Below are 11542 nucleotides of genomic sequence, written 5' to 3'. Positions count from 1 at the left end.
CACAGGCAAGCTTTAAATAATTATAATCTCGCTATTAGGCCCGCGCAAACGCTGTGATCGAGCTGATCTTCACTACCACTGCAGATGGAGCTCGCCCAACAGTCCACGGCTTACGAATGGGTATGAAAGCGATTTGTCTTAGCGAACAGCGGTGGCACGACCGATCTCTGAGCTGATGCATTCTTCATCTGAGGTTGAGGTGAAAGGTGGAGGAAGATCTAGTTTTTTTCTTTCTCTCTTGCTGTGCCTCCTCTTTCCGCCGGCTTTATGATTGTTCCATTTGCTCGCTTCGGGGGAGGATGTGTACATAAGCACAACCCACCTTCTCCCCGAACACCGAAAACTCCCTCCGAATTGGAAAACCGGTAAAATGACACCACTCAATTCTGAGCTGCAGCGAAACGGTCCTCCAAATGCGAAAAATGCAATTGTAAGAAGCTGTGCTGTGTCTTCGTTGTCGACATTGTCGATGAAAGAAATAGATGTCTAAAGATGGGCTTAGCCTGGTAATGACGCAATGGTTAATGTAAATGAATGATGGTGTGATATAATTTTCTTGCCCTCTTCCCTGCCCTCTTTGGTGTTTTCCCCTTTTTTTGGGAGAGACGATCTTAGAGGTTGGGAGGAAAAATCCCCAAAACCTCCGTGAACTCCTCGGGTGAAAGATTGCGGGTGGCCGCCTGGCAAAGAAAGAGGCTTGCCAAAAGACGTTTTCTGCCGGTGATCATTACGATCATTGCAGCGATCGCTAGTCGGGAGTCGGAGGAAGTACCGGAGTCGACGATCGGGTCCGACGATAGGAGATAGTATCGTTATTATGCATTATTCATGCTTAAATTATGTACGATTTGAATCTGCTGCTGATGCTGCTGTTGCTGTTGCTGCGACGATGATGGTGATGATGGTTCAAACAGAAGTACAGAAGCAACTCGGAATTTGTGATTGCATTAGTAAGAAATGTACTTTAAAGCAGAGCTCGATAATTGCGTGAGATATCTCCGCTGCAAGTCGGGCTGCAAGTCGTTTCGGGGGAACGGGTGTCATTTTACCAATTTTCTGTCATTTGATTTATTCTTTAATGAGTTGACGGGTCTCTCGAAATTACAAGACCCTCCACGGTTGCTCAACGCCGTCCGCCAAAAGGGGTAATTAGTGCGCCGGGAGGTATGAAAAGACTTACGACCGATAAGATCACCGTTACGGACCGAGGGGCAGATGCCTTTTGAATGGGATGCCTTTTTGGCCCTGTTTTTATGGTTGAACAAATTGGAGCTACGATGAAACGCGTGCCGTGCTAGCTAAAACAGTTGTCAAAAAAAAAACATTGCATCTGTGTGTTGGGTAACTGAGAAGCCTTTGAGTATTGTGCTAAGTACACCGTGTACTGGGATGATTTAGCTAACCCGCGCACTCAGCGCAACACCATGGTTACTGTAAGGTCACTGCAACCATTCAATTATGGCCCTATTTTCCCTAGAAAGTAGCTTGCTGAAGTATTAGACCGGCGATAGAATTATTGGCCGTCTTGGCCAAGGCTCCAAGGTACGAAGGAATCACACAGTCATTATTAAAAAGTGCCCCTGCATCGCTGGACGAAAGCACTCCTCCAAAAGCCTCCTCGTAAGGCCGTTAATCCACCCCAAACTATCAAGTGGCCAGTGGCCACTAGTGAGGCGGAATGAGAACTAATTGATTGACGAGGTGAACGTAACCGTAGCCCGGCCCGAGAGACTTCCGAAAACCCGTGGCCCATTCACAAGACAAGAGCCCATTTCTCTTTGCCAACAAGTGGGGCCCAGCGCGCGCCGATGATACGCTCAATACAGACGCTACTAGAAGTGTCGAGGAAACACGGTTTGAGAAGCGGCTACAGCTTCATTCCAACCTGCTGCTCATTAGTAAGCCCCATTCAGCCGAAGCTTCGAAGCCAGCGAGCGCAATTGAAGTCGCAGTAATTATGCAACCCAGCGGCGGCATCGGACCTCCGTGTGCCAAACGATTCCACTTCCTGCAAATGTGCGCGGACATCGGATCCACACAAAACCGACCATCCAAGAATAGAGATGTGTGTGTGTGAAGGGGGGGATGATTTGATTGGCCACACGAATTGTTGGTTGAACTCTGCGGCTTCTGCGGAGGCTGCTGCGTGTGCCGATGTCCGTCCTTTTGCGCATCGACCTTGGCGCACCTGCACTGCGGGTGATGCGCGAGAAATAAGTTGAATTTAATTTGGTTACACTTTTCCACTCCATCTCTGTGCTCTCTCTCTGTCTCTGCCTGTGTGTGAAGTACTAGGTGGACATGCACTTGACTCACACTCACACTCTTGGAAGTCGTTACAAGGTCTGCCAAATGGCACTGTGGATTGTCGGTATGGCTTTGCTGACTCCGAAACTCCCTCGGGCCAAATTTCCCTTTCCGCCCTGTCGGACTGTCGGACGAACCTACGAACCTGCTGCGATTGTTAGCGACGACATCTTTCACCTACTCTGCCGGGCATGTATTAGGTCCACAGGCTCTCCTCGGGCCAAGGTAGGTTGGGACGATGCTTCATCTGCCTCAACCTCAGCTTAACGGGTCAGATTTTATGTAGAGCCACTTACTGAAACACCCCAATCGATCGATTGATCGATAGACCCATTTATGACACCGTAAGTGGTCGAAATCGGGTGCTACTAGGCTTTACAAGGGGTTGAGAAACACTCTCTTTCTCTCTGTCTCTCTCGACACGCATGACCAGTTGACCATCGGACGTCTGTGAACTACTTGAACAGTCTTAACACCTTTCCGTGTCGCTCCGTGCAAACACGGCGAACTTCTCGAACGTTTTGTTAGGCATAAGGCACCAAAACCAAAAAAATGGCCATTTAATAAGCGTAACAATGATCCTCAAGAGATGTTTCACTGTTTGCCGAGGACTTCTTGAAGCGCGCCTGCTTGTCGGTGTGCCAAGACAGTAGTGGGTCAGTTCTAAAAAACCCTCCCATACCGTGCTGCGCGCCTTCCAGGTAGTGGCGGGAATTCCGAGTGAAGGGAATCGGCTTGCTTAGTCGATGATCGTAGGAAGCAAAAACGAGCGCGCGCGCGCGCGATCATCGGTACGAAACGTAACCGCAAAACGATGCTGCTGTGGTGGAGCGCCGTGGTGGAGCGTGCGTAGCGTCGTGCGGAGTATGTAATTATGCAAGGTCAAACGGTTAAGACTCTCGCTTTCAAGCTCCGGCAACTCCGGCAGCCACGTACGAATTTGTGTGTTGACCTGTTCGCTGGTGCCTCTGCTGTACCCGGTGTTGGAGAGGGTGAAGCTGGAAGATTGATGGAACAAAGTGATGATTTGCGTAGCGGATCAGCAGCAGCAGCAGCGGCAGCCCGGTCTGCCAAATTCGGGCGCGCGAGGGTCGAACACGCTGTGTGTTTGTCCGTCCGACGCGCAAAGGGGAAATTGGTGTACCATTCGCTTTCAAAGGCTGGCTAACCCGGTTGTTTTGTTGCGCTGGCCTACTGGCACCTCGGGCAAGTTAGGTCGGCCGTTTTGAATCAGTTCAGTTGGGCGAAACGGACCATGGCACGGCATGACCTAGCGAGGAAACATCATGGATGCTTTCGGTTTGAAGTTATGTAAATTCGGAGGGCCCCCGAAAGCATCCGAGATTTAGACCGAACCGAATGGCTTCTCCCAAAATCCACCCACTGTAGTACGAGCGTAAAATCGATTTATTCTGCTTCTCATCGACCATCGCCAAGTCGTCTTGAAGCGTCTGAAGCGAAACCGATATCTTCTGCCCGATTTGTTTGGCTTTGTTTCGTCTTATGCCTCTATGGATCGATTGGCCGTTTCGGAAAGGGGTAGAAGATTTGATTGAATTGTCGGTCAGACGGCGGCGGGAGATCGGACGAGCTGAAACCAAGACCTACACCAGGAACCATGTCGCCTGACTGACAGTTTGCACAGTCGTTATTCAATCCCGAAAGCGATTATACATCCGCCACCACAGAGCCAACGCTCCGGCCAATGCTGGAAAGATCTTCTTTCTTTTGCGCATCCCCCCGGCAACACGCGCGCGCACAAAATGGGCATCAGAACGAAAGCACAAAAAGCCCAACCGAGCAACCATTAGCGTAGGCAACCATTCATATAAATCTACCGCAAATGTGCACGGGGAGGAAATGCAGGTACGTAATGTACGGTTCGCGCAAAAAAGGGATTGCAACATGCCGGCTTTTCTCCGCACTAGCCGCTTGCCCCGAAGACGATAAGTGATGTTGAAGGGCGACCTTTAGGCGCATGCAGCGAGATGCTAGAGAGAGAGAGGGAGATGGAAGGAGCGAGAGAGATGTCCGTTTGCATAATCGAAGGAGCAAGTCGTGTCCATCTGCAAGCGAGGGAAATAGAATATCGTTAAATTGGGAAAGCGATGTGGATGGAGCGCTCCAGGGAGAAGACTTCCCCAGCTGTAAAGCTAACAAAAGCAGGAAGATCGAGTCCGCATTTCAGAAAGGTCACAAAGGAGAGTATGGAATTGAGATCGGATCACTTAAATGTAGCTCAAGACGAAAAAAAAATGTATAAAAATCATCATTCGAGAAACGAAGAGGGAAGGGTTTATTTATTTGTCAAATCTTTGAAATGCTGCTTCGCTACGACGGTGATCTTGTTCGAGAAAGTGCGTGCAATCAATTTATGTCACCAAACATTTGGAAAGGGTCTGACCCTGTAGTACCCCCAAAAACACGTATGAATTTAAATTAAATCACTCTCGCACTTAAAGAACGTCCGTCCCGTCTCGGTGGCGTTGGAATGCAATCAATCAAGCGCCATCGAGCGCGTAACGTCTCTGCGCTTGATTCGGCTCGAACCGGTCGTATAAACGGACCGTACCGGGGGGGGACCATTTACTACAATCCACAACACTAGTACGTTACAGCCCTCCCCGGTGGCTTATCTCACACACGGTGAAGAAAATAAAAACACTCAAGCAAAACATTAGTCGTAGCCACTATTTCGTAACGTATTAATGGTACTGTTGTGTGTTGTTGTGTTTTTCCTTCTTCTGCTGGCCATTTTGCCTACTGCCCAACTATGCTAAATCGACACAGAGAGACAACCAGCCAGGCAGGCAGGGAGAGGCTTCATAACGCACATTCCACGCGCTTGTACTTGCATCCGCGACCCTCTGCGGGGACCACACGATTGCGAATCTTCCCTTCCCGGATGGTTTTGGATGGCTTACGGAAGAGACTGGTTACCTTTCACCAAACACATGGGCACACACACACACACACAATCACTCGGTACATGGCATGGCATCAAACATCAGCCATCCTCCGAATCGTAATTTGTTCGAAGAATCACCGAGAACCCCTCTGAACGCCCCTCCAAATTGATGGTGAGAAAGTGAATACCACCCCCCTGGGCTCCCCCGTTCGATCGTACCGTGAGCTACCGTGCGCGATGGCCTTGTGACATTGCATTATCGCATTTGTCAGTGGTGATTAGCCAAACTATCGAATTAATTCCAAACAGGTCTCAGGCCCATCGATCGGCTATCTGCTGCCGGTTAGGACCGGGGGCACTCTCCAGGCACAAGCGTACTTCAGACTTCCTTCAAAGCGGCAAGCTAAAAAACAAAAAAAACGTGCGAAATTAAATCCACTCTCCCAGACAACCCAGAGCTGGTGACGGTGATTTTGGGGCATTGCGTTCCGAATAAAACAAAAAAAAAAACACAACCTCAACCCTCTTCATCGCGCTAAAACGGGGGAAGGTTCCCAGGTTGGCGTCGGTTCGTCGGTTACGATTCGTTCACGCCGGGCGCCGGGGAGAAGGGCTACGCTGTGGGTCGGCGGATGCGCGCCACCATGAATGGCGTCCGAACTCATCTTCCACCGACTTGACGGCCGACGGTCTCCGACAGCGGCTTTTCGCGGCGGGGTTTTGAAGCCCCTAGCCGTTTGAACCGATCGTGGTGTGCGTGTGTGTGTGCTGGGGAGGGGGGACTGATGCCGCCACTCGTGGCGTCTTCGGATGCTGATGAGGGGTCGGATGCGCCTGGTATAAATAATCATTGCACTTCAAGACTCAGCAACAGTTTCAAATTGTGCATTGTTCCAGCAGCAGTAGCAGCAGCAGCAGCACCAACCAAGCCGTCTAGAAAAATCGGTGGAAAACACCCCGTTGTGTGTTCTGTGTTTCTTGTTTTGTGTGTTTCGCTCGAAGGAAGCAATCAAAGCGATGAAGGTGTTTGTGGTGCTAAGTGTAGTGCTGGCGTGCGCTGCCGCCCGTCCGGAAGCCGGATTCTCGTCCTACTCGTCGGCCCCGTCGTTCACCTCGGTCGGCGACTTTGGTGGCCCGTACTCAGGTCCGTAACCGTGTCTGTAAATCGTGTAAATAGTGATCTTCGAATGTCCTGCAAGGAGAGCTCGGTCTCCAGTTGAGAATGTTTTAGACCAATTCAACTGTGCCTGTAAACTAAAGAAAGCACCTTCTTGTGTCACCCAAACAGGTAGCAGCTCAGGCGGAAGCTCCGGCTACAACTACAACCCGGCGCCGCAGATCGTGCAGAAGCACATCTACGTGCACGTGCCGCCGCCAGAGAAGGAGGAGGTCCACTATCCGCGTGTGAGCCCGGTAGCGCCGGCCCAGAAGCACTACAAGATCATCTTCATCAAGGCGCCGTCCCCGCCGGCCCCGAAGGCCCCGATCATCCCGGTGCAGCCGCAGAACGAGGAGAAGACGCTGGTCTACGTGCTGCACAAGAAGCCGGAGGAGCCGCAGGACATCGTCATCCCGACGCCGCCACCGACCAAGCCCAGCAAGCCGGAGGTGTACTTCATCAAGTACAAGACCCAGAAGGAGCAGTCGCAGCCCAAGCCCGAATACGGACCGCCCGGCCAGTCGGGACCGTACTAAATCCGCTCCACTGCTGTTCTCATCTTGCACGCTCATCCATACAAGACCACGCCACATCAGCCAGGAAATCATGCATTTTTCATGCCGTACTCCGAAGAAGGACCAACGAGATTAGAGACGGGATCGAGTCGATCGCTCGATCGCGAACCGAACGCTACCATTCCTGCTGTTTCGCAGGTCAGGAACGGATTAGCGTTCTGGTGCCTGTATATAGATCATGTATTGCTTTGTTTTCTTATTTCGATACGTATTGTTTTCCCTTATTCATCCTTTCTTTCCATCTACTATTCCTTAGCGAAGAGAAGAGGAGAATTTTATATCAAGAGAGAGAGACATAGAGAGAAAGATAACAAAAAACGATAGACGACGAAAGGATTAGTAAAACGACGGTAGCTAAAATAGGAAACAGTTGGTACGGTTTCGAGCTGGCAATTTTGAAAAAAGGAAGAGAGAGAGAGGGAGGGAGAGTATGAGACAACCAGGACCAGGCAAAGAGAGATAAAGAGAAAGCCATAGTCGTTACCATTTGTTATTTATTACTGTAAGGATATCGCATACACACTGAGCGAGCGTTTCTGTTGCCCGTGCTGGCCCTTCCAGGTCGATCGAGGCTTCGAGGCGCCCCTCAAGTAGAATAAAAAAAGTAACGGTGACAAATTTTTTATTTAAACAAAACATGCTGCAAAGTGTTCATTTATTCTGGTTTGCTGCTCCAATTCATTTACAAACGATGGTTAACTGGTGCTGTGATGGGAGATGGTATAACAGCGACCCACTGTAACCCCCCGCCACTGGGTCCGGAGTTAATTTGAGTTAATTTTACCAAACTGCGGAAGCGAAAGAGGTCAAAAGGCACACACCATTTCAAAGCTCTGCTGCGGTAGAAAAAGAAGAGGAGAAAAAGAAGGAGGAGCGAAAAATCTGCATGAGACCTTCGTACGATAGAGTGCTTCGAGATGCTTCGTAACTTGCACAACGCGTAACGCGCGCGCGCGCGGAATGTGGTTCTGTTTTGATCCGTTTGCGGTCGCTGCAATCTTAACTCTACATTAGGAAGAGCGCCGTGAAGAGCGGATGAGCGCCGACATGACGACATCGGGGCGCCATACGCGCGTCAAGGAAAAGTGTAATTTCTATTACACACTCACGAAAACATCGCGGCTGGAGAAGCGGGGATTGAGGAGGACGATTGAGAGTTGGAATGGGACCTGGGTGGAAGCGATCGCGATGGTTCTGTGCTGTGCAGAGGATTGGTGCACCACTTTTCGGTCACTTTCCGATGCGTATGCGTGGTTTCGTTGATGGATGCTCAAGGCTGGATGGAAATGGACGTAGGAAAAACAAAAACCCCTCAGAATGGTACAAATCGATGTTGGAAGATGAGCCGAGCCTAGCAGCATGTGCAGGAGCTTAAACGATCCTCTTACAAAGCAATGGTTTGGACCAGTAGTCCAGTAATGCCTCGTTTAGGATGTTTTGGGCATAATTGCTCCCCGGCGACGGCCTTCCCGGGGGGTCAGATGAAATGGGCAAAGTAATGGTTTAATTTTCGACCGGTTTACCTTCAGCCTGACATGGTGCTGGCAAATTGATAATCGAGCGGCGATTTGTCCGGGTTTGGCGAGGAATAAAAAAAACCCAGTCTCATCATCATGTGAGTGGCCAGCCTGGTTACATACATTTGATTACAACCCCCGGATGAGGAAAAGAGATGAAGAGAAAGGCCACAGACATAGAAAAAGGAAGGGGAAATTCAAAAGATGCTGATCGCGATCGCGATCGTATGTGTGTGTGTGTGTACTCGATTATCGGGCACCTGTTGGGGAACATCGAGCTGCACCTTCGCGATACGTGACTTTGAACGAGCAATTTATGCTAGGCAGGCAGACATCGCCGCTGATGGTGAACATTAGGATGATTAACACGCATCTCGGTACTCGCTGGGAGTCTCAGGGGGACCACGGACGGATGGTGAAGGGAATGAGCATTGCAAAAACACCCCCCAACACACACACACACACACACAACAAAAAAGATTGCAAAGAAAACAACCGAAACCCAAACATCGGGCTCGGTGATTGTCCGGCCAACCCCACTTGATCGCTTCAGCGCCGTCCCGAGGCGACAAATCGTGGCCAATTCGCACCACTAATTACATACCATGCAGAGGGAAGGGCGGGGGAAAGGACGAGCAGAACATCAACATTATCAACGGAGAAGGGGGCAGGTGGGACAGGAGTGCCATCGCCATACATTCTCTTTCGCGAGCGGATCCGATCATCGTTATCGATCAGCGCCGTCGAGGGCCCTTTCACAACGGTCCCGTTCCTTGGTAGGTACGCAACCACCTGCACCAGCCCACCTGGACAATGTGCTTCGGCCGGCTCAACTTCGATTGCATAAGGCGCCGTGGGGACGAGGAGATGGCAACACGGTAGAGGAGTTCGTTGTTGTATTAGCTATGGGTTTTTTCTTTGTTTTATTAACACACAACACCAGAAGAATGTTCAAGATTCGTGTAAGTGAAAGGAGTGCCTTTCCTTCTGTGCGGACGGGTCCCTAACTGAGCTAGAAGATCTGTGAGTTTGACTAAAGCTAACGAAGAATGGACTTTCCATCCCTAGTACACGTTCGACACGAATGCGTCGAGTGTGCCACCGACGGCCAGTGGCGCACTGTTGGTCTTACTGCACTTGCCGCACGACTTCTTCGAACCACGCTGACGACCACTGCTGCTGCTGCTGCTGCTAGAACTCAAGCTCGAGCTCAAGCCCGTGCTTGAGCCGTATCCCGTTCCACCAGAAGAATAGCCAGACAGGCCAATGTTGGTCACTTTAATGCTCTGCGCCTTGTGGGCGCTGTTGCTGCTGGCCGTGCTGCTCACGTACGACGAGGACGGTGCCAACGTGGAAGACGACGCAACGGAGTGGACGGTGGTCACCTTGACCGGTGCCGGCGTCGTGCTGTAGTACGATCCCTCCGGAACGACGATCGGTGCAAAGCTGCTGCTGTACACTCCACCGTACCCGGACAGATCGGCCGCTTCGTAGGCACCGGCGCTAGCACCACTGCTGAGGCTGCTGCTGCTGCTACTGCTGCCACCGAACGTACCGGCAGAAGAGTGCTGCTCCTCGTGATGGTGGTAGGAGTGTTGCTCCTGCTTCTTGGTCTTGTACTTGATGAAGTACACCTCCGGCTTGCTGGGCTTGGCAGTCGCTGGTGCTGGCACAACGATCTCCTGCTCCAGCTCGGGCTTCTTGTGCAGGACGTAGACGAGCGTCTTCTCCTCGTTGACCGGTGGCTGGGGCAGCACGACCTTGCTGACGGTCGGCGGGGACGGCGCCTTGATGAAGATGATCTTGTAGTGCTTCTGCTTGGTGTAGGTCGGCAGTATCACTTTCTGGTGGATTTCTTCCTTCTCTTCCGGTGCGACATGCACGTACACGTGCTTGTGGACCTCCTCCTTGACGACGGGCTGCTGCACGTAGTGCACGGATGCTTCGTGGTGTTGATGATGGTGCTGCTGCTGGTGATGATGCGCCTGCTGGGATTGGTGCTGATGCACGTTGGTGAAGTATTCGACCTGTGGCTCAACGTGATGATGCACCTGATGTTCAACGGTCTGATGTTGTTGGTGATGATGTTCTTGTTGGTGGTGCTGCTGTTGCTGCTCCTGATGCTGGTAGTGGTAGTGTCCGGCACTGGAAGATCCACCCGACACGGCCACCTGAGCGTGAGCTACTGGCAGCGACAAATGATGCTGCTGCTGCTGCTGCTGATGTCCAGAAGAAGCACTGAGGTACGACGAGGACTCGCCATGAGTAGCGGTTTGTGGTGCGTAGAAGTGCACCTGGCTGTGCTGGAACGGTGACAGCTGCTCGTGCGCGGGCTCTTCACAGTCGTCCACCGCACTGGCGGCAGCGGATGCACCCGTGCCGGCGGCAGTAAACAGTACACTAGCACTCGAGGTAGCCGAATGACCACCGTGGCCCGAACTGGATCCATGGGGCGTGAAGTAACTGTAGCCTTCGGGTCTGGCACTAGCCAGTGCCAGCGCCAAGGCACTTAACACCACAAAACACTTCATCTTAGAATTTCAGTATGGCACCTACTTCTAGCGAGAACTAGCTCAACTCACTGCCACCAATTGCGCACTATTTGATGTGGGTCCGCAGACGCACTCGCTTAAAAGTTCAACTGAGTCACTGTGTGAGGTTAGTATCTCAAAAACTCCAAAACTCAACAACCGTCAACGTACGCCAACGGACACTCCCTGGGTACTGTCCAAAAAAAGGCACAACTGCTCCAGTTTTATATGGCGCACCGAATTCGTCCTCCACGTCCTTCTCTCCTGTGCGCCTCTGGGTTCCCCTTGTCCGAAGCTCAGATTATCACCCTCCTTGGTGTTTGGTAGTCTGGTTTTCGATTTGTACTCGAACGCTTCCCCCCCCGCGTCGGTTTCATTCGATATTCGGAAGGACATCATGGTCAGCATCGGCATCGGTGGTTCGGGCGCGCATTACATAATAACAACCAGGCCCAGGCCACCAGGTTGTGCCAACAACCCCAAAAAACGCAAACAAAACGAAAACTGAAGCAAAAATGTGCGAGCAAGTGAAACGGTATCAGAGG

The 11542-nt window shown here is 51.3% G+C and overlaps 2 protein-coding genes across 2 annotated transcripts; one reads left to right on the top strand and one right to left on the bottom strand.

Annotated features, from left to right (window-relative positions):
• The first annotated feature begins 6084 nt into the window (after positions 1-6084).
• On the top strand, positions 6085-7585 carry LOC120950534 (titin-like). The gene is made up of 2 exons (XM_040368648.2): positions 6085-6359; positions 6504-7585. Exons 1-2 carry the CDS (start codon positions 6233-6235, stop codon positions 6908-6910), a joined length of 534 nt encoding a protein of 177 aa, XP_040224582.1. The 5' UTR covers positions 6085-6232; the 3' UTR covers positions 6911-7585.
• A 102-nt stretch (positions 7586-7687) lies between these two features.
• Positions 7688-11355, bottom strand: LOC120950532 (probable nuclear hormone receptor HR38). Its single transcript, XM_040368646.2, has one exon. It carries the CDS (start codon positions 10995-10997, stop codon positions 9531-9533), a length of 1467 nt encoding a protein of 488 aa, XP_040224580.2. The 5' UTR covers positions 10998-11355; the 3' UTR covers positions 7688-9530.
• Between the last annotated feature and the right edge of the window lie 187 nt (positions 11356-11542).

Source organism: Anopheles coluzzii, chromosome 2, assembly GCF_943734685.1.
Source record: "Anopheles coluzzii chromosome 2, AcolN3, whole genome shotgun sequence".
NCBI classification, from domain to species: Eukaryota; Metazoa; Arthropoda; class Insecta; order Diptera; family Culicidae; genus Anopheles; species Anopheles coluzzii.
The sequence above is the reverse complement of the archived record's forward strand: the minus strand, read 5'-3'. Positions and strand labels throughout refer to the sequence as shown.